Raw genomic sequence first — 23255 nt, 5'->3', positions numbered from 1 at the left:
CTTAGATCAGAGTAAGGTCTAGAAATCTGATAAGGAGGCTGGATTTTAGCTCAGTAATCAGATTTCTCAGTGCTGTAAACTCTCACTCTGATGTCTTAGATCAGAGTAAGGTCTAGAAATCTGATAATGTGGCTGGATTTTAGCTCAGTAATCAGATTTCTCAGTGCTGTGAACTCTCACCCTGATGTCTTAGATCAGAGTAAGGTCTAGAAATCTGATAAAGAGGCTGGATTTTAGCTCAGTAATCAGATTTCTCAGTGCTGTAAACTCTCACTCTGATGTCTTAGATTGAAGTAAGGTCTAGAAATCTGATAAAGAGTCTGGATTTTAGCTCAGTAATCAGATTTCTCAGTGCTGTAAACTCTCACTCTGATGTCTTAGATCAGAGTAAGGTCTAGAAATCTGATAAAGAGGCTGGATTTTAGCTCAGTAATCAGATTTCTCAGTGCTGTAAACCCTTACTCTGATTTCTTTCGGATTGCTCAGTTTGAACATACGGGGATCAGACTGCAGTACCAGCAATAAGCGAGCAGTGGCACCACAAGACACATCAAAGCAGATTCGGAGCAACACTGAAACCAAATACATGCTTGATGGAATGAAGGATTTAAATATCCTTCATCTTCTAGATGATGCATGTTCATATTTTCAGGTAAAGTGGTGTGATGTTTTTAAAGAAAGCCGCAGCCTGAAGTTTGAGTTTTACATTACATTTACGTCACGTCTTCTTCTGTGAGTTTACTGGCTGGTTCCAAAGGAGAAATCTGATCACTGCATGACTCATGTAGACCCGGACTTTCCCCATTATCTGATCACACAAGTACATATAAACGCGTTGATCAGACTTCTGACAAAATCTGATTTTCTGTAGTTATCAGATTATTAAGTGCATGTAAACGCGCTCAGTGTCTGAGGAATCAAGCAGTGTATTTATAACCATTTCATGCAATTTCATTCCATTAAGGATTTAAAGACATTGAGCACCATCTGGTTCCGATCACCAAAATTCTGACTCAGCAAGTTTCTCTAGAGCGGTGCGTTTCACATCAAACTACTCTGAATGACTTTGTTTACATCTTATTATCTTACTTTAACAGAAATGTTAAATATCAATGGAAATTCCTATGAAGGGTCACGGGCGGGCAAGTTGTTGTTGAAGGCTTCACTGGGGCTTGTTAGAAGCAAAACAGCGGAAAAAATCTTGACAGCAAATGAGTCAGCAGGAAAACATTGAACCAGAAGCCTCCAATCCTTTCTCTTCTGCTCAGATGACAAGCTCCACATGTGGATATGGACTGAAATCAGTTCATTCGTTCCATGTGTGTTGTTGCTGAGTGCTTCTTCACTGGCGCAGGATGTGTAGAACATTTCTGATTGTTTCCAAAAGCAATCCAAACAAAAGGAGGGTTACACAAGAGGCCGATACAATGGTTTTATGTTTTGTGACTAAACAGAACAGGTGATCCGTACATGTATTTATACTGAGAATAAATATATGACAGTGAAAGACCATTTATTCTGCCCATGTTTACTCTGAATGCTAAGCAGCTTAACATCATGCACTTTGGAACTGAGAGCTTGATTCATGGCGCGAGGTTTGGATGAAAGTTTGTTAAACTTGGCATGTGGTCCTTCGCTGTGAATACAGTGGGTATGTGGAGAGTGTTTAGGCCTGGACACTGGATGCTGTGAGTGGGTGACAGTGTGTGATAGCTGAGAAGCTAGGGACCACCTTCAGAGTGTGCCAGCTACAGAGAGCTCTTCTAATAAATAAAATGCATAGGGCCTCATGTGGTTCTAAATTCACAGCATCAAGAGAACTCCCTCAAAAGCACACATACAGGTGGGTGACTTAAGAAGTGAATGGGGGAATGCATCCCCTTATTGTTGAAAAGAATTTTGTTCCCCTTAATATAAAGCTTAAATATAACTATATATCAATAAAAATGCAGCGTGGAACCTTCAGGGCATTCCAGGCCTTAAAAAAATCTAATGAAATACATGAAAAGGTTTCAAATCTTTAAAACCACCCAATGGAAAAGCGTCCAATTAGGATTTTCTCAGCGGTTACTAGGTAGATACTTCCAAGCAAGCTCTCCCAATGGGCAGGAAGGGACAATGGCATCAGTCATGTTTTGATTTACAATGGGTGGGAAAAATGTTGTGATAAAAAGCTCACGCTAAACCTGGAATTCCTACATACGATATCAATCAGCCGTAGGCTAACCAGGTTTCAGTTAATTGTTAGGAACGGAAAAGGGCAGCGGCAGCTCTATGCCAGGACTGTAAAACTACCACACACAAGGTCAAATACAAATTTTTCTGTTCCACCTTAAATGGTGCAGCACTTACATTCTGATGCCTCAGCCTATTCGCCAGATCCTTATTCGAATTTTTCTGTTCCACCTTAAATGGTGCAGCACTTACATTCTGATGCCTCAGCCTATTCGCCAGATCCTTATTCGAATTTTTCTGTTCCACCTTAAATGATGCAGCAGTTACATTCAAATACAGTTAAATGTTGAAATTACTTGCAATGCCCATCCTTACTAGCTGTGATAAATTAGCCAATCTTAGCTGGAGCTCAATGTTTACCTGTACAGGAGAAAATCAGCCAACTTGGTATCCGTCTTATATTCTTTCTGGGCTCTAAGCTGTCTTTCAAATGCATCGCCGATATTAACTTGTATTTTATTCCATCTCTGGTCATGGAGCTCTTTAAAATGATGCCAAGGCTTTTTAGGTTGCAGCACGCTGTGTTCGCCTGACTATTTGTTTCATATTTGGCAACCCGGGTTATGGGAAGTACTGGGCAGTGGGTGGTCTCACAGACCAAGACGCAAACAGACTTTTTGCTCTGGAACAATTTAACAGAGAACAAACCAGCTGTATCCCTGTTGCAGGAGAATCCAGCATTATAACTTACACGTTATAATGCTGGCGTAACATTATGACCACCTCACTGTCCATTTTATCAGCTCCATTTACTATATAGGTGCACTTTGTTACCCCCTTTTACCCTGTTCTTCAGTGGTCAGGTCCCCCATGGACCCTCACAGAGCAGGTGCTATTTGGGTGGTGGGTCATTCTCAGCACTGCAGTGACACTGACGTGGTGCTGGTGTGTTAGTGTGTGTTGTGCTGGTATGAGTGGATCAGACACAGGAGTGCTGCTGGAGTTTTTAAACACTGTGTCCACTCACTGTCCACTCTATTAGACACTCCTACCTGGTCATAGTACCTGCACTGTGAGGGTCCATGGGGGTCCTGACCACTGAAGAACAGGGTAACAGAGTATCAGAGAAACAGATGGACTACAGTCTGTAACTGTAGAACTACAGAGTGCAGCTATACAGTAAGTGGAGCTGATAAGATGGACAATGAGAGTAGAAACGAGGATAATGTTACGCCTGATCAGTGTTTACATATTGTTCCTTTTACTGTTTTTCGCCCACCGTTTAAATGATACTGAAGAAAGAAATTGGAAAACGTGAAAATGAAACCAACTTGGCCAACAATGTTACTTTTCGGTCAGGCTGGGTTTACAACACACGGCTTTTAAAATCTAAAACGATTTCTAAAACAGAGAGCACCACACACTTAACGTCAGTTTGTCACAGAATTTCTTGTCGTTTTGTCTTTAGGGCATTCAGACTTGAGGACAGGGCAAAGAGAGAGCAACACATAACGAGCTTGGGCTATAAATAAGAAGTCAAACTCCCAGATCTTCTCAGATCACATGACACAAACAACTGGATCTGATCTGTGCTTCTCTGTGCAGTGAAAGTGTGGATTAATATGGAGCTGAGAAGCCCTGATGTCGCACTGTGAGCTGGAGAAACACTTCACTACAAACTGAGCTGAAGCTGAAATGATAAAAACAGTGCTTTGATGTCTGGATCCACACATTATTTGCACGCATGACAATTCAGGGTGACTATAAAGTCACCAATAGTAATCATATGGCCTTATGATTATGTGTCGACTGCCTAGAGTTTGTCTTGTTTGTCAGCTTGGTCGCTAACACTAAGTCTTGTGGCATAAAGCAAGCTGCATGTTTTTGATCATATTTCCAGAAATGTATCCGTCCCATTTCTTTCCCTCCTATTGTAAGTCATCAGTTACGTCCTTGCAAATACATAACACTCGCACATAGATAAACAATTGCTATGCAGGACTCAGCCACAGTGGCCAGCAGCGCTGGTCAACGCCCACACAGCCTGATCCAAGTCCACAGCATGCTGCTCTCATCAGTGAGTTATCTCAGGAGGATTCGAAACATATGTCACTGACAGAATCCACTTAATTCAGCCTGACAAAGCGGTTAACGAAGCCCTCTCGGGTGGTGAAGGTCAAAAAACACTGGAAGAGGTCGTTTCAGAACATGCTTTAGAGCATTTTATGGAAGAAAAAAAAATACATATAACGCACGCAGGGCTCAGACGCCTCCTCATACCTTCCCATGATGCTTTAAATGGAAAAACGTGAAAATACAGGTCCGGAATGATAACAGAAATAGAAATGATTAGGAGTTAGGAGAGGTTCTCTGCACTGGTAACAGAGCATCTTCCTGCTTGAGCTCCTGGGAGTTTTGCCCGTTGAGGTCCTGGGAGTTTTGCCCGTTGAGCTCCTGGGAGTTTTGACCATTGAGGTCCTGGGATTTTTGACCGTTGAGCTCCTGGGATTTTTGACCGTTGAGCTCCTGGGAGTTTTGACCGTTGAGCTCCTGGGAGTTTTGACCGTTGAGCTCCTGGGAGTTTTGACCGTTGAGCTCCTGGGATTTTTGACCGTTGAGCTCCTGGGATTTTTGACCGTTGAGCTCCTGGGAGTTTTGACCGTTGAGCTCCTGGGATTTTTGACCGTTGAGCTCCTGGGATTTTTGACCGTTGAGCTCCTGGGAGTTTTGACCGTTGAGCTCCTGGGAGTTTTGACCGTTGAGCTCCTGGGAGCTTTGACCATTGAGCTCCTGGGAGCTTTGACCATTGAGCTCCTGGGAGTTTTGACCATTGAGCTCCAGGGAGTTTTGACCATTGAGCTCCTGGGAGTTTTGACCATTGAGCTCCAGGGAGTTTTGACCATTGAGCTCCTGGGAGTTTTGACCATTGAGCTCCTGGGAGTTTTGACCGTTGAGCTTCTGGGAGCTTTGACCGTTGAGCTCCTGGAAGCTTTGACCATTGAGCTCCTGGGAGCTTTGACCATTGAGCTCCTGGGAGCTTTGACCATTGAGCTCCTGGGAGTTTTGCCTGTTGAGCTCCTGGAAGTTTTGACCATTGAGCTCCTGGGAGTTTTGACCATTGAGCTCCTGGGAGCTTTGGCCATTGAGCTCCAGGGAGTTTTGCCTGTTGAGCTCCTGGGAGTTTTGACCTTTGAGCTCCTGGGAGTTTTGACCTTTGAGCTCCTGGGAGTTTTGACCGTTGAGCTCCTGGGAGTTTTGACCGTTGAGCTCCGTTTCGCCGAGCCTGCTGGTGGCCCCCAGGGAGGCCCGCGTGAGCTTACGCATAGAGCTGGAGAAAGAGGGGTAGAGGCTGGCGATGGAGCCCCGGGACCAGTCCATGCGCGGGTACACACGCTTCAGTACGGATCGGCGGAAGAGGATATAGACCCAGGGGTCCAGGATCTGGTTCCATGTGGCAAATCGAATCCAGAGCAATAGCCCGTGGACACTGAGTGCTTTGTCCGAAAGCACAGTTTGTGTAATAAACACCTGTGTATAGAAAAATGGACAGAGAGAGAGAGAGAGAGAGAGAGAGAGAGAGAGAGAGAGAGAGAGACAGAGAGAGAGAGAGAGAGAGAGAGAGAGAGAGAGAGAGGGTGATGGAGAGTGGTATATTGAAAAAGAAGAACAACAACAACAAGAACAAGAACAAAACAATAACAACAAGAGAGAGTCAGAGAGAGAGACAGAGAGTGAGAGAGAGAGGGAGAGAGAGAGAGAGGGCGAGAGAGAGGGTGAGAGAGAGAGAGAGAGGGCGAGAGAGAGGGTGAGAGAGAGAGAGGGAGAGAGAGGGTGAGAGAGAGAGGGAGAGAGAGAGGGTGAGAGAGAGAGAGAGAGGGAGAGAGAGAGGGAGAGAGAGAGAGAGAGAGAGAGAGAGAGGGAGAGAGAGAGGGTGAGAGAGAGAGAGAGAGAGAGGGAGAGAGAGAGGGTGAGAGAGAGAGAGAGAGAGAGGGAGAGAGAGAGAGAGAGAGAGAGAGAGAGAGAGAGAGGGAGAGAGAGAGAGAGAGGGTCAGTTAGCTGGAGGATACAGACTGAAAGCAACTAACTCAATATGGAATATGGAAAACATGCAGGTCTAACTCAAGGTGAACACATGCACACATGCACCCCCCCTCCCCCCCTCTCTCACACACACACACACACACACACACACACACCACACACACTCTTTTGTTCAGATCTTCTGAAACTCGCTTTATCTTTTTCGTGACTCCTGGCAGTGAGTAAATATCACCCACCACAGGTTACTGTTACTGTGTTTGAGCTGAAGGGAAAATCTCAGCTGGACTGTAAGAGTCACAGAGAATCACCAACTAGTCATGAAGATTTCAATAAAGAACAACAAGCAAACTGCATAAATGGTGACTCTAATTGGGTAAAGCTGCCTTAAGGGCAGAAAGCTCTCCTCATTCACACAGTCAATCTCTCTTAGACGTCACTAGCTATAACAATGTGACCTGCACATATTTACATAATGAAAAAGCAGATGCATGTCAGTCGGTCAACATGACTGCAAACCAGTGAGTCAGACTCACCGCGCACTCACAAACATCATCAGATCAATGACACATGCTGAACAGGACAGTACAAGCATGGAATGAGTTAGAGATGCTTAGAATATCATTTTTAGGGATGCACGATGATACTGGAATAATATCACTAATAACCATCACCGGACCAAAGCTCAGATTTGACCAATAGTACAAAACTGATATTCCATGATAGATTTACTGTGATGAGAAAGAGAAGACGGTTTGGGCGATTCTGGGTTGCTACGCCCCAAAATGTTCTTTTTTTTTTTCATTTTGCTCCATTTTTAATGGTATATAAGCAAATTGTTGCTGTCATAACAAAACCTTACATTTCCAAAATGGTTTTCAGGAGAAGGAAAAACTTCAATTTAATTTCCGGTTAATAAAAGAAATTTTGCGCCATTTCTAGTGGTTCAGTGTTTCCCCCACCATTAAACAGGCCGGGCAGCCGAACTCACAAGCCGCCTGATTTGAAAGAGACGTTAAAGGATGTAACTGGCAGTCTAAGCTTCACTTCCCAGCATTTTATTTTTATGCAGTTTACGTTTTTGCCAAAACAAGAATTTCAAAACTCTGCCAAGTGAAAAGTTCGTTTGGGTGGTTTTACTGAAATATTGTGGTAATAAACGTTTCAACTTTGATATTCCATCTACAAGAAAACCAGTGAGAACCCCCCTTTCTGGATGTTTGCAGACATTAGCAATCGATTCTTCAAGCCCTAATTATCGAAGACAGACCTATTTGGGTTTCCTTACAGATTTAATCAGTGCAGAGTATTTTGTGTCAATTAAACAAACTATCAACACTATTGTTGTGCATTTCTGTAGTGCTACTTTGGATATAAATGAAGTGACTGGGTCATTCTCATTTGGAGTGGGAATTCCGGTGGATACATAAAAAAAAAATCTTTCTTTTATCCCAAAACTTATAATCTTAACAAGCCCATTAACATCATTAACATCTCCTATTAGCATATATGTAAAACGGAGAGTTTAATTCCAAAAATATTTACAGTCACTGATGTTGTGTGAATATGGTGTAACACCAGTGACGGCGACTTCCTCTCTGATGAGCCTCGACCCAAAGAAGCCGTTTAGTAGAGCTGAAAATACTGTGATAAAATGTAACATAAGGGTTCTGAAGACGCGGATAGGGCTGTCGCCTCACAATAAGGAGGGCCTGGGTTCGATTCCCCGGCCGGGTAACCGGGGTCCTCTCTGTGTGGAGTTTGCATGTTCTCCCCGTGTCTGCGTGGGTTTCTCCGGGTTCTCCGGTTTCCTCCCACAGTCCAAAGACATGCAGTCAGGCTGTTTGGACCTGCTAAATTGCCCCTAGGGGTGAGTGAATGTGTCTGTCTGTCTGTCTGCCCTGCAATGGACTGTTAATATTTTAAGCATTTTATAAGCTCTGCAACCTTCGTGACATGGTTTCCCACTCCAAACGGAGAACGACTCAACTATAAATAAGCACTTAATTAATATGAATTGAAAATAAATGTACAGAGAACATAAAAGGTTGTGTGTTCATATATAGAGGGGTAGTTACTGTATTTTTAAGAATATACTACTACTAATAACAATACTATACTAATAATAATATACCATACTATGACTCCAGTTTGATGACACCTTATACCCACAACACCAGCAGCTGTAAGGTTTGGATATGAAAGCAACAAAATGCTAAATGTAGCTTTTGCTATTTGATTTATAAGCGTTTGTTTATAGTGCGTTAAAATCGGCATCTGCAGACACATGAATGAAAAACACCACAAATCGGCATCGGCGCACAATTCCCTTATCAGTGCATCCCTAAATGTCCTAAATACATTGGTGGTTAATGGACGCCAGGCTTGAGATGCTGAAAAAGAGAAGGTTAATGGTCAATGTCATTTGGCATGGAAGCTTAAGCACTATGCACTCAAGGCACTACAGTGCACTACAGCCTCCGCTACTGCTCAATGCACTAGCAGCTTGAAGCCATTCTGGATCGGTAACGTTTTGGAGATGAGGCTTTAGTGTAATTCACTGCAGACCAGTTAGCGCTCGCAGGTGAGATGGTCGCTGTTAATCTGGATTAGGCTTGAGTCATCTACTCGCCTCAGTCTAGACTCCTGACAGAGGATGTAAATCCAAGGGTCACATATCTGATTTAAGGTGGCCAATCGAAGGTAGAGCAAAACAAAATCGGGGTGGACGTCCACAGCAGACAAAACAGTCCTCAAAATGTATATCTGTCCAGAAGAAAGAGGGTTAGTCAATGGCAGGGAAATCTCCTCATCACAAATTAGACGCTCTCTGCGTCCTGGAGCCACATTTCCCAAAGCAGAGGCAGTTTAAGTGGAGCCTGCACATCAATTAGTATTGATTGGTATTATTGCTATAGAGCGCTGATTGGTTAGCATCACTGCTACCGAGCACTGATTGGTTGGTATTATTGCTATAGAGTGCTGATTGGTTGGTATTATTGCTATAGAGTGCTGTTGCTATAGAGTGCTGATTGGTTGGTATTATTGCTATAGAGTGCTGATTGGTTGGTATTATTGCTATAGAGCGCTGATTGGTTGGTATTATTGCTATAGAGCGCTGATTGGTTGGTATTATTGCTATAGAGTGCTGATTGGTTGGTATTATTGCTATAGAGTGCTGATTGGTTGGTATTATTGCTATAGAGTGCTGATTGGTTGGTATTATTGCTATAGAGTGCTGATTGGTTGACATTATTGCTATAGAGTGCTGATTGGTTGGTATTATTGCTATAGAGTGCTGATTGGTTGACATTATTGCCCAAAATTCACCTGCAAAGCTGTGCACCTCTTTTCGATTCATAATTAAATATTCCTTTAGATTCACAGCAATTCATAATCAAAGTCATGGGAGAAGAGTCTCTGTGCTAAGACAGGTTTACGCCTTTAATATTCAAATAATTACGTTTGTATGAAGAAGGGGCCCCTTAGTACAGTTCAGTATTCTTGTCCTTTTTGACATTTGACCATGTTTACATGCACACAATAGCCTAGTTCTTAATCTAAGAAACAGGACTAAACCAAGTTATTTTCATGAGTTCGAGTCCATTTATAGCCCCATTTTCATGTACACCAGCACAGTCTGACATAAAGTCTTTGTTTTGGTGTTATAAAGCTGTCGCCTTTTGGTTGGAATGGAACTGCTGCAAAAAACCTCGTGAGAGTCGGCGGAGTGATCTAAGTGCACACATGGCCAACTATCCTAAATAGCCCAGCCAATCTGCCTGGACTGCATATTTCACCACAATTTACAACAAATTTCTTGAAGCAAGCAAAATTACCATGACAATCGAATTGCGCTGTTTACATGATCGTATCTTAGACCAGCAGTCTTAACAGCATGGACTGGACGTGCAGTGTAAGAGCCATGTGTCTGTGGAGTTGGAGGGAGGGACTTCCTGTGTTGTCCTCCACCGGAGATGGTTCTTCCACACTCGCCTTATCAGCACCCAACACAGTAACGCCTCTTGCCTTACAGAACATAGCGCATTTCCTGAGCCGGGCCTGCTCCTGAAGTACAGCTCTTAGGGAGAAGTGAAGCAGCCAAATCCACTCAAACTTCATTTGTTTTAAACTTCATTCGTCATCATTTTGATGATTTATCTGAAATATCTTCGTATTTAATTTCCCCCCAGTTTGGTCATTGCCCAGTCCCACTTAGCCAGGTCTCCATCACAATACCACTGAACACAAACTCTGATGTTCCAGATAAAAAGCATAATATACTATAAGAAATAACATCATAAGCTGACTTGTGGTATTTTTCTGCACAATGTATTTGTTGTGTTTAATACATCATATCAAAATCATACAATACAGTGGTGCTTGAAAGTTTGTGAACCCTTTAGAATTTTCTATATTTCTGCATAAATATGAAAAACAGCATCAGATTTTCTAAGTCCTAAAAGTAGATAAAAAGAACCCAGTTATTTAACCTTAATTTAACCTTCTTTGGTAGAACGACTTGTGTGCTTAGAGTCGTTGTCTTGCTGCATGACCCACCTTCTCTTGAGATTCAGTTCATGGACAGATGTCCTGACATTTTCCTTTAGAATTCTCTGATATAATTCAGAATTCATTGTTCCATCAATGATGGCAAGCCGTCCTGGTCCAGATGCAGCAAAACAGTCCCAAAACATGATACTACCACCATGTTTCACAGACAGGATAAGATTCTTATGCAGGAATGCAGTGTTTCCCTTTCTCCAAATAAAGTTCTATTTTGGTCTCATCCGTCCACAAAACATTCTTTCAATAGCCTTCTGGAAACTGCAGACATGCAGCAATGTTCTTTTTGGAGAGCAGTGGCTTTCTCCTTGCAACCCTGCCATGCACACCATGTTCAGTGTTCTCCTGATGGTAGACTCATGAACATTAACATTAGCCAATGTGAGAGAGGCCTTCAGTTGCTTAGAAGTTACCCTGGGGTCTTCTGTGACCTCGCCGCCTATTACACGCCTTGCTCTTGGAGTGATCTTTGTTGGTCGACCACTCTTGGGGAGCGAAACAATGGTCTTCAATTTCCTCCATTTGTACACAATCTCTCTGACTGTGGATTGGTGGAGTCCAAACTCTTTAGAGATGGTTTTGTAACCTTTTCCAGCCTGATGAGCATCAACAACTCTTTTTCTGAGGTCCTTTGTTCGGGCCATGATACACTTCCATAAACGTGTTGTGAAGAGCAGACTTTGATAGATCCCTGTTCTTTGAATAAAACAGGGTGCCCACTCACACCTGACTGTCATCCCATTGATCGAAAACACCAGACTCTAATTTCACCTTCAAATGAACTAATATATAATATTAGTTATACACAATATACACAAATATGTAATATTGGATCAATAAACAAATGACCAAGTATAATATTTTTGTGTCATTTGTTTAACTGGATTCTCTTTATCTGCTTTTAGGACTTGTGTGGAAATCTGATGATGTTTTAGGTCATATTTATGCAGAAATATAGAACAACTGTATAAAAAGTGCCCTAACGTTTGCACAGCCCCCCACCCCCATACGTTAAATTAAGGAGCACCCAAACTTTTCCGTATCACTGCACATTGTGGATCACATACTGTTATCTATAAAATTCCAGTAGCAGCCGTCTTGAAGCCTAAATTGTCCATCATTATAGACAAAATTACACATTTTGTCCATTTTCTAAATGAAAAGACGTTAACACCATTTTCTGCTTGGAACCTATCCCAGCAGTCATCGTAACATTAAATTCAGGGGACATTTCAAAAGGTTCATCTTTTCTTTCCTGAAATAGTACAGGTGGATTTTGACAATGTTTTAGTGGAACAGCCAACCTCTTTTCTTTGATTTCAAAATGCGTTGCATAGTTCAGATTTTTACCTTTGTGATTAGATTTATTTAAGCTTGTCTTCCAGTGACCCTTCAGTAGGTCAACATTTCCCCTTTCCCATGCGAGCCAAAAAATGTGGGGGCTTTGCTCCGCAAAGTGTATGTGACCAGCAGTTTTTTCTGAGATATCTTCCAGATCTTGTCTTGACTTCAACAGTTCCCTTGAACTATTCCTTAATAATTTGGGCAGTGAAATAATTTGGGAAGTGTTCCCTTGCTTTGTAAGAACCAATTGTCTTTAGCTTCAGATCCTCATCAGCCGCTTAGATCACAAAAATATTGAGTAATTAAAAAATCTAATGACTAAAAATCAATGAAATGATGTTTTTAACAAATAAAATGGTTTATGTAATATTTGGTCTTTAGTATGCCATCCACACCACTAAGGTAGCTACTACATCTGCCTTGGATTAATTCCCAATGACTCCAATAAGCTCTGAGACCTTAAAAAAAGCACTAGTGAATTGATTGAAAGGGTGCCCAAACATTTGCTTGTGGTACATTTTAGTGCTTTGTTGTTTTTTTTTTTAACTGATACATTAAGATTTGTAGAAACGTGGCATATTTAAGTGGTTAGCTATATTAGCCCCACATATCCAATGTTAAAAGAAGCAAATTGCAGACATCAACCATGTTTTGACTGCTTGACTATATTTGGGCAAAGGTGTACATTGTAAAAAATAGATTTTCCCCCAAATTATTCTTCAAACATCACAAAATGCCAGAGAGAAGTTCTGTACAATCACATAAGCAGAAAAGGAATCTGCAGAGATCCTGTTTTAAAACAACTTTTCTGTATATAAATTGTATAAGAACTCATAGATTCCCTTCCGCCTAGCGCACTGCTTTCCACCCAGCTGAAGCACTTACCAATAGCGGACACCAGCAGATGGAAGCAATGACCATGATCAAGATGAGCTGCACCATCATCTCCACTTCGTAATCTTTCCGCCGCTGGGTGGAGTCCTGTCTACAGCAGACCCTCAGCAGTGTAACCACACTCACAGTGTTGAGGACAAAGGACACGAACAGCGACAGCAGCCCCACCAGTGAGAAGATGAGGCAGAAGGCCATGTCCACAGGGAAGCGGCTGCTGATGTTGAGGAAGCACCAGGAGCCAGGCGGCTGGAGGTGGTAGCTGCCCAGGCCCATGATAGGAAGCAGGCTGATCAATCCGGCTGTCACCCACACCCCGGCCACCACATAGCAGGCTCGGCTCTTGGGAACGTTCGCGGAGCGTGCGAAAGGCCAATTGATGCCCACGAAGCGTTCCACAGCCATTGTGGCCCCTAGGAGCAACGGACACAGACCATAGAAGACCATGGACATGCCCATGAAGTTGCAGAAGTGGCATTTGGGGTCTACCGACATCCAGCTGAAGTGTGTCATGCGGAAGGAGACCACGATGGAGCCAGTGACCAGCAGGCCCATGAAGTCGGTCACCACCAGCCCGCAGAGCAAGAGGAGGAACGAGGAGCGGGAGCGGCTTTTGGTGTGCCGGAAGGTCTTCACCAGCACTATCAAGGCAAACAGGTTGGAGCTGAGGCCCAGCATGCTGAACACGGCGGAGAAGTACGCCGAGGCGACGGTGCTGTTGTTGGAATAATTGTAATAGGTGGCGTTGAGTGGGAAACAGTATGCAATGGACTTATTGCCTGCCATTATGCTAGCAGAGTGAGGTGGTGACGTTTCCCCTGATAAGATCCTCTGACACGTGTTCACTTCATCCTGTAGGCCTCGGTCCACATCTGCCAAACTGATCGGAGTACATGGTTAATCAAAGGGCTGTGTACAGCTGAAGCTGCTCAGTACTGTATACTGTTGCTGTGTTAGTAAACATGAAGTAGCTGTGCTATTTTTTCAGAAAAAGGGGGGGGGGGGGTTAATATGGTAGAAATATAATTTCATGATACTTGAAGACATTTGAATGAAACATGATATGTATGTTATGTATATGTATGCTGTGCATATAGGCTTGATTTGATTGAGTTGGTTAACCCCTTAACATTCCAGGCTTATTTTGCATTAACTACAGTGACTTCAATGCAAACTAATGGAGCTTAGGTTACAGAAGTGTAAATAAATAAAATAAATAAATAAATAAAATCAATAAAACTCGGCTTGGAAAGAGGTCAACAAGGGGGCTGGAGGTGTCAGTGAAATCGCTATTTGGGTCCTCATCGACAACCCAGCAGAACCTAAGAATAGCTGAACCAGTTTGCATTGAAGTCTCTGTAGCTATTAAATAATAAGCCTTAGTATTGTGTTTTTAGTGCATATCTGCAAGTAAGCATGAATTACAGTGCACTTTACAATTTGCCAAACCTTAATCTGAGCACACTGCCAAGGACGCACTGTTGAAGACTAACCACCACTTATATTTTCTAAACGACACCCTTTTTAATTAAAACCTTATTATTATATAATATTATCATTATTATTATTACTTTGTAATAATCAATGTCATCCTTCCCAACGTCATTATTATCAGTTCAGTCTCTGAACTGCGCTGAAACTACATCACAACTGCCGGTGTAATTATATTCTTCACGGCTTACCTGGTTAAATTAAAGGCAAAATAAAAAACAATATGCAAATCAGTCAACCATTGATCCCGCCCTGATGACGACGCCCATCTCGACCAGTTTGAAACACTGAACACAGTCATAAATTAGCCATGTTGGCGTCCCTCTCCTACCTAATGTTAGTTAAGGTTATCTCTGTGAGCAGCCGCCACAGCAAACCGCATAAACAATACGGAGAATAAGACGAGTGGTATTATTCAAGTATGTTTTGATGTTTATACAGTTGTGAATGTGCACTTTCCATAAACACAAGATGAGTGTGGATTTCTTGTATGCTCAGCTAATCACCCCCATCCCTCAGTGTCTTCATTCTGCCAGTTTTCTCCTTCTCTCTCTCTCGTTCTCTCCGTTTATACTTGTTTACCGAGACTCTAAGAAAGATGAGGCATTTTGTAAAAGTCGGAGTTTCATCAGCTTTAGGACACAGGAGAGTATTCATGTCTCTGTTTGCTTTTTTGCGTCACATAGCGTCCGCCGTCTTTACCTCTTAACCACTTACATGGTCAGGGCCACTGGCAGGCCTAAAGGTTTATTCGCTTCTATAACCTAAGCATAGCTCAGCCAGTTTGTTCCCTGTAGTTACTCAATAATAAACCTTAGTATGTAATAAGCCTGGATTTTAAAGGGCAAAACCGTCCAAGTTCTCCCCCATTTTGAGGACTAAGGAATGGAGAAACTCTTTAAGGACGTGAGATGAGAGCTCACTAATATACTCTAGTGTATAGTTAGCTAGGGCCCAGAAACAGTGCACTGTAAAAAATGACTCGATGTTTTAGCTTTAAAAAGTTAGTAAAAGTTACTAAACTTTTCACTCAAGTTCACGTAAGTTCACAGAATGTAAAACATTGATTGTTGTTCTGTTAGTTCACTTTTCGAATTCACTGAGCTCAGAAATTTAAGGCAACTAGGCTACTTAGTTTTTTAAGTTAAAACATGAATCATTTTTACAGTGTGAGAAAACACTTTTCTGACAAAATAACTTGAAGGTGTGGACAGTATCAATATTATGACAAATGAACTCATTATATGTCATAATATGCACATTTCCCAACTTCCCAACCACATGTTTCCTTGCAAAGAGAGAATAAATACACAAACACACATCTTCTAAGCCGCTTCTCTTTCTGGGTCGAGGGGGGTGCTGGAGGCTATCCCAGCGGTCATTGGGCAGGAGGCAAGATACACCCTGGACAGGTCGCCAGTCCATCGCAGGGCAGACAGACAGACATACATAGGGGCAATTTAGCATGTCCAATTGGCCTGACTGCATGTCTTTGGACTGTGGGAGGAAACCCACGCAGACACGGCGAGAACATGCACACAGAAAGGACCCCAGGCACCCGGCCGGGGAATCAAACCCAGGCCCTTCTAGCTGTGAGGTGCCCACCTCTACCTGAAGGATGCACTGAGGATAATTCCTCATTGGCATTCAATGATGTACAGGTGTGGAGTTTAATCATACACCGTCCATCTCTATCCTGATCTTACTTGGTCCTCGGGACATGAAATTAAGACATGAGCTTGGGCTTCACACCGGTTCGCTCTAGTGTTAGCTCATCAGCTCCTCTGAAGGGGCAGCTTCTGTTACTCATCTAAAATGATAACCTACCAGCTATGTTTGAATTAAAACCATGTTTTATAACGAATTCCTATCTACGCTGTTTAATTTTAAAACAAAATGTAAGGCTACAGCCCTACAGTCCTTTTTGTTTTGTTTTTATTTGTGATGTTATGTGTGATTAGTCACATATTCATTTATTAACTCTCTCACTGATGCTTGGATATCAGTATTAGAAAAGCACATCCCTAAGAGGAATTCCTTTTCTGAGTGTTTGACAAGCCTCACCTGGCTGAAAGCACCAGCATTTAAAACTTACTATCACAAACGATCATTTCATAACATTTCATGCACTGCGTTGCACTAAATCCAGTTAAACAGGAAAATGTCAGCAAACATTTCCTGATGAATGAATAAACACAAACAGCCCCAAACAACTTGATATACAAACCCAATACCATCCATCCATCCATCCATCCATTTTCTAAGCCGCTTCTCCGTCATTATTGTTTATTAAAAATGTAGAACATTTAATCCGTTTATACCCCAATATAAACTGACAATGTCAGAGAAAAGCTTTTGTTAAGACAGCAGGCAGAAATGTAAGGTCCCCTGTTCTACATTTTTCTTGTGTTTTATTTTTTCTGAGGTCATCTTATCATGTTGGTGTGGTTTTGTGTACCAAAAACAGTCATAATTCATTTTTTCATGGCTATTTCACAACCTCCCTTTATCCCTTATTAAATAGGCTGTTTTCATGTGAGCCCACCTTTAAAACAGACATATGTAAATGAGCTCTCTTCTGACTGGCCAAACTGTATTGTCCAGGCCAAAACTATGTATAGACTTAGGCCCAATCCCGTTTCTTCTTTTTACACCTACCCCTTGTTTTCAAGTGTCACCCTAACCCCTTGGAATGGACTTACTTGGAATGGTTGAAAGCTTGTCCTACGAAATGGGAATGTTGCTTCGTTAACAGCTACTAGCGCTGCTCTGTAGGCGACCCGGCCCGAGTTCAGTGATAGCAGAGAAGGGAAAAGTTCAGCTCCTCACTGCTGGGCTTTAGTTACATTTAGGGCATCATATGATTTCTAGGAGGGGGATACGACAATTACTTATTATGGCCCACCACTAATTACTTGGTGATACGAAGCTGAAGTCAGCTATTCACCAGGTTCTTGTTAGAATTTTCCCGTTCCACCTTAAATGGTGCTGAAGTTCCATTCTGCTGCTTTAGGCATCAGAACTGCTGGACTACTTAAGGTGGAATGGAAAAATGAGCTCGCTAGCTACCAAAACATTAGCAAGCTACTAGCGATTTTTCATGCTTGTTATGAAGAAAACGATCACAAAATATTGAAATTACATTAAACAGAAAAAGAGAAAAGACTCTGAAAAACTTGTTTGGTGGGCCATGTAGCCCTAACACCCCACCCCTCCATCTCAACTAAAAGTGGGACACCCTAAAACAGAGGGTTAAGGGCTAAGTGGTAAGTGGTAAGGGGTGAAATGGGATTGGGCCTGAGTGTGAATGGGCTAAATTGTTGGGGACTGAATAAGCAGGTATATGTAAATGTGCTGGTTTTTGTGACATCACACTGGTCTGTTTTTGCAGCACTGAACTGCATGGACAAGGAAGCGAACAGCACGTCTTGGATCTTTAATGCTTACATGCTTTAACCCTTTACAATTTTAGATATTAGCCCAAATTATCTCACAAAACAGGAATTCTTTCATACAGACCTAAGAAGCATTTATGCAACATACAGATGTTGATGCTTTAATCATAGAAAATCAACCAATATATTTCAGAAAAAGATATTTCACACTTCACAAGTGTGAACACAAGTAAGGTGGTCCACAGATCTTTTTAACCCTTGTACGGTGTTGATGTGCTTGTTTATCAGTGGTCCGGTGGGCCCACCGCACTATTGTTTATTTAAATCAATACAGTCATAACGATTTATGCCAAAACACTAGATGTTTAAAATATCACGTGTCCTGCGTAGTGCTCTTCTTTAGCAGCTGTAGCCAGTCAGCAGCCTGTCCATGTTGTCCATGTTCAGTAATGTTTTGTTTGAACTGCAACCCGATCAGATTTATAGTCGTCATCTGCTGCTACTTCAGAAACCTGAAATTCTTACAATTTATGATATTAACATTTTTCAAATAGGTCTTTTGATTTATAAGATATTATAATTGAGGGGAATATTCCACAGCAGTTTAAAATGATTTCACAGTAAATTCAGACCTTCATCCATATTGAACTGGTCAATCTTCAGATCTTCATCCTCCTAAATTTCTCACTTGTAGAGGTCAATTTTCAGTAAGATTTAGGGGCACTAAAATGTGGAACAGGCTTTCCCATTTGGAAAAAACTGTTCTTCATTAAAATCCTATAAAAGATACTTAAAAGATCACTTAACATCTGTAATGCAGTTATTTTCTATTGTTTTATTTGCTTCATTTATTGTGATGTTTGTTATTACTACTGCTTAGGAGTTAATATGCATGGGCGCTCTTGTGCACATTCACATTAAAATGTTTTAGTTTGTGTTACGTCAATGCTAATATTTCAGTTATTTGAGGTTTGTCATTATTATGTTATTATTATTATATTATTTAGTTTTTTTTTATTATATTGTGTAATTTTATTGTTTAGGCAGTGGCCTTATAGAAGAGTGTTAGGTCTGTTTGTGTAGTTTTTAAATTGTGCAAAATAAATTAAACTACAGTCAGATACACACACACACACACACACACACACACACACACACACACACGTACAAAGATATACTCACAGACACACACACTACCAGCAGGCCATGTAGGAGGAGAACAGAGTAAAGGACACAGCACCTCCACACTTTTACTCCCCGCACGTTCACCCAACACTGCATGTGCAATATAAATGTGTAGGGGGTGAACAGAGTGAAGACACTGAAAATGGGTTATTTTATACACTATATTGCCAAAAGTATTCACTCGTCTGCCTTCACAAACATATGAACTTGAGTGACATCCCCTTAATCCATAGGGTTTAATATGATGTCGGCCCACCCTTTGCAGCTATAACAGCTTCAACTCTTCTGGGAAGGCTTTCCACAAGGGTTAGGAGTGTGTTTATGGGAATTTTTGACCGATGTTCGAGAAGCGCATTTGTGAGGTCAGACACTGATGTTGGATGAGAAGGCCTGGCTCAGAGTCTCCACTCTAATTCATCCCAGAGGTGTTCTATCGGGTTGAGGTCAGGACTCTGTGCAGGCCAGTCGAGTTCTTCCACACCAAACTGGCTCATCCATGTCTTTATGGACCTGCTTTGTAGTGCACAGTCATGTTGGAACAGGAAGGGGCCGTCACCAAACTGTTCCCACAAAATTTGGAGCATGAAATTGTCCAAAATCTCTTGGTGCTGAAGCTTTAAGAGTTCCATTCACTGGAACTAAGGGGCCGAGCCCAACTCCTGAAGAACAACCCCACACCATGAACCCCCTCCACCAAACTTTACACTTGGCACAATGCAGTCAGACAAGTACTGTGTTCTCCTGGCAACCGCCAAACCCAGAGTAGTCCATCGGATTGCCAGACAGAAGCGTGATTGGTCACTCCGGAGAACACATCTCCACTGCTCTAAAGTCCAGTGGCGGTGCTTTACACCACTGCATTCCACGTTTTACATTGCGCTTGGTGATGTAAGGCTTGGCTGCATCTGCTCGGCCATGGAAACCCATTCCATGAAGCTCTCTATGCTGTTCTTGAGCTGATCTGAAGGCCACATGAAGTTTGGAAATTTCACGACTGGACTTGTTGCACAGGTGGCGTCCGATCACGGTACCACGCTGGAGTTCACTGAGCTCCTGAGAGCGACCCATTCTTTCACTAATGTCTGTAGAAGCCGTCTGCAGGCCTCGTTCAATGATTTGGATGGGTGAGTGAATACTTTTGGAAATATAGTCTTTGTTCTTCACAGAAAACGAGCCAGGAATCTGAAGTTGAAATAATAATAATAATCACATATTTTTATCTTTTGGTAAAGACTGAAAATGGGTCCCACAGACCTAAACACCACACAAGCGTTAAGCCAGTTTGCACTTGATTGCATCTTTTCCATGTTTTGTTGCACAGGTTTTCCTTGTGCAGAGTGCTGGCGCATTGTAAAGCTTTCTATTGTTGGTCACTTTCCAGAAACATGAACATCTTGAGAGAACTCCTACAAGCATTTCCCGTGTTTATTTGCAAAGAAACATTCATTTTCAAAAGAAGACTTTTTTGGTCAGACTGTAACACTGCTGTAAGTTTTTTTTGACTCCTTAAGTGGAAAGTATTGGATTTTGGCAGCGGATAGTCATGTGAATTATGACCCTGATGAAACAACACAGGTTCAGAGTAAATGCAAGGGGGAAAAGAGGCTAAAAAAGGCAAAAATGAATTGCTATCACATCTGATCTCAGAAGTAGCATTCATCCTGTTGGTGTACATATAAACAGGAAGCTCAATCAAACAAACAATGAAATCTGACGGGAATGATCAAAACAGACGACGTCATCTTTCTACAATTTCTGATGACCTAACAGGCAGCCAAACCGTAAGTCCAGGCTGACCAGGAATGTGTTTCCCAAGAGCTTCGCTGAACATCTACCATAATTAAATGACAGAGAGACTATCATCCTGGACACTCTCTCTCCACGGTGGTTGCTCAATGACGCTTTCGGGAAATGCAGTCCCGACTAGCAGGGTTGCCCTCAGGAATGTGCAGGGTCTCCACTCACCAGCCTCACCGCTAATGACCCTTACTTCACTCTGAACTCAGAATGTGGTCTCATAAACAAGCAGCCCACTTAAAGCTCACATAAAACTGCACAAATTATATGGGGGCCTCAGGAAAAACAGTGTAACAAGAATAAAGCAGGACGCTTCTAGTTCTTAAAGTGTTTTTTTTTTTTTTTAACTTCTGCATGACTGAATGATTAAGACACAGCGGTTGGAGGGGAAATCCTCTGCTTTAAAGAAACTTAGAGTTAGAAGTGCTCACAGTGGAGGTGATAGGAACCAGACATCCGAAGAGTTTAATGCCTCTAAAAGCTACAGTCGTATGCAGTATGTTGCATGAACATCCCTGGTCAAATGACATGTCTTGTTGATTTTCTAGGCGAAATTGCAGTAAGTTAACACATTCTCTACAAGAGGGAAGCACAACATACAACATTGTTCGGCAAATTTTAGTTACATGAAATGTGTTTTTGCCTAATTGTATGTTTTATTTCTTTCCCAATATGTTCATTTCAGCAAATAACGAGCTATTCTGCATTAAAATGTGCAGAAGTGTGTTCTTTGTACATGACTAGTCTTTTTACTAGAAGTGCCCCACCTTTTGTGCTGTACATCATAGAAAGTTAACATGCAATCCTCATGAAAATACTACCTGTTGTCCCTTTCTCGCTTGTTTTGAGGTAAGATTTTGGCCTAAAATGTACTTTTAAAAGCCATTCATGGCACAGAGATACACGAAGGGCCCTGTAAGGCAAAACAATCCCCAAAGAAAACTTTTTTTTTTCAAATTTTCCAGATTTTACCACCGCCAACATGACATATAAAGGCTCAGAAGACATGTGTAGGTTCACCGGGGGTTTGGATAGTCACGACCCCTGGTTCTCATCACCACCACTGGGCAGAAATGTGCGTCTGTAAGTTGCTCTACACGACCCATTTCACATCAAACTACTCATAACTACAAATAAATTATCCTGAACTTTTTCCAATATTGGTGGGATTCCCCTTCAAGACAGAGACAGAGAGCTCAGGCTGATGAAAGAAAGTAGATGCATGACTATCTCTCCTAATGCTGGTTGGTTAGTGTGGTGGTTAACACCTTTGCCTTCTACGCTGTAGACTGGGGTTCAATCCCCCAGCAGGGCAAGTACCCTACACGATACCAATAAGAGTCCTTGGGCAAGACTCCTAACAGCACCTTTGCCTTCCTGTGTAAAATGATCTAAGTATAAGTCGCTCTGGATAAGAGCGTCAGCAAAATGCCATAAATGTAAATCTAATAACATCTTGCTGAGATGTAGCCGACTGTACACTTACACTTATTCAGATATATGATACGAAAAAGCTGAAAAGGCCCAAAACTGGCAAACTTTGACTGAGGTCTGATCATCAGAACAGACTTAAAACCTTAGACCTAAACCTTTAAACAGCATAAAGTCACTATTAATGAATAATTTAGACAAGGTATGACAGAAAAGGCACTTGCCTATGAAATCAAATGTGCAGTGTATTCACTTTATGCAGAATACTAAATGGAATGGTTTTTATATAGGAGATTCTATAGGTTTGTCCCTGACAACTGATCAGCAGCTGGATCTCAGAACTATTTGTGTGCTTAGTCCTCCACAGTGCAGCAGCCTGTAGTGCAGTATGAAGACAGAAATCATATGTCGCCTCCTAACTGTTCACACATGCTGAGTTACTGCAGCTACGACTTGGTAGGAAGCCTAGTTCTCTTTGGCTTATGCGGCTTATGAAGTCTGAGCTCCAGTTCAGCTGAGGTAGTTCTATCCGCAGTTTTATAATATTTGGTAGAAGCGTCATTTCTTACCATCTGAAGGCGTTTGCATCGCTCAGGGGTGGAACTCCAGCATTCCAGCCTCGCTGTTATCTCTCAGACTCGCCTCATGCTCCTGGACTAAACGCTTCTCTTCACGCTTTTCTGACGCTGAACAGGGTGGGCTGTCCGTACTCCGCCAGGCCACGCCCCCTATGCAGGGATTGGCTAGGAGCTCGTCCTCTGAAACAGCCCGGCACTTGCCGGAATACGGGTGGGTTATAAACAAACGGCTTTGTGAATAGCACCTCTTCAGAGCCTCTGTCCAGCATCAGCCAAATGCGCGGTGGACCCCAGAGTCAAAACATGGCCATTGAGTCTCCTGGGGCCGCGTTTCAATGTAATTATTTAAAGTGGTCATGTTCTC

The 23255-nt window shown here is 42.2% G+C and overlaps 1 protein-coding gene and 1 long non-coding RNA gene across 2 annotated transcripts; both read right to left on the bottom strand.

Annotated features, from left to right (window-relative positions):
- Positions 1-1418: 1418 nt before the first annotated feature.
- On the bottom strand, positions 1419-3007 carry LOC108424949. The gene is made up of 2 exons (XR_001857673.2): positions 2482-3007; positions 1419-2406 (listed from the first exon to the last, which is right to left on the bottom strand). It is a non-coding gene; the product is annotated as an uncharacterized LOC108424949 (long non-coding RNA).
- A 598-nt stretch (positions 3008-3605) lies between these two features.
- On the bottom strand, positions 3606-22973 carry tbxa2r (thromboxane A2 receptor). Its single transcript, XM_037545124.1, has 3 exons — positions 22883-22973; positions 13009-13894; positions 3606-5703 (listed from the first exon to the last, which is right to left on the bottom strand). The coding sequence occupies exons 2-3, from the start codon at positions 13798-13800 to the stop codon at positions 4525-4527; spliced, it is 1971 nt and encodes a 656-aa protein (XP_037401021.1). The 5' UTR covers positions 13801-13894; positions 22883-22973; the 3' UTR covers positions 3606-4524.
- Positions 22974-23255: the final 282 nt, after the last annotated feature.

The sequence above is a fragment of the Pygocentrus nattereri genome, chromosome 15 (assembly GCF_015220715.1).
Source record: "Pygocentrus nattereri isolate fPygNat1 chromosome 15, fPygNat1.pri, whole genome shotgun sequence".
Taxonomy (NCBI): Eukaryota; Metazoa; Chordata; class Actinopteri; order Characiformes; family Serrasalmidae; genus Pygocentrus; species Pygocentrus nattereri.
The sequence above is the reverse complement of the archived record's forward strand: the minus strand, read 5'-3'. Positions and strand labels throughout refer to the sequence as shown.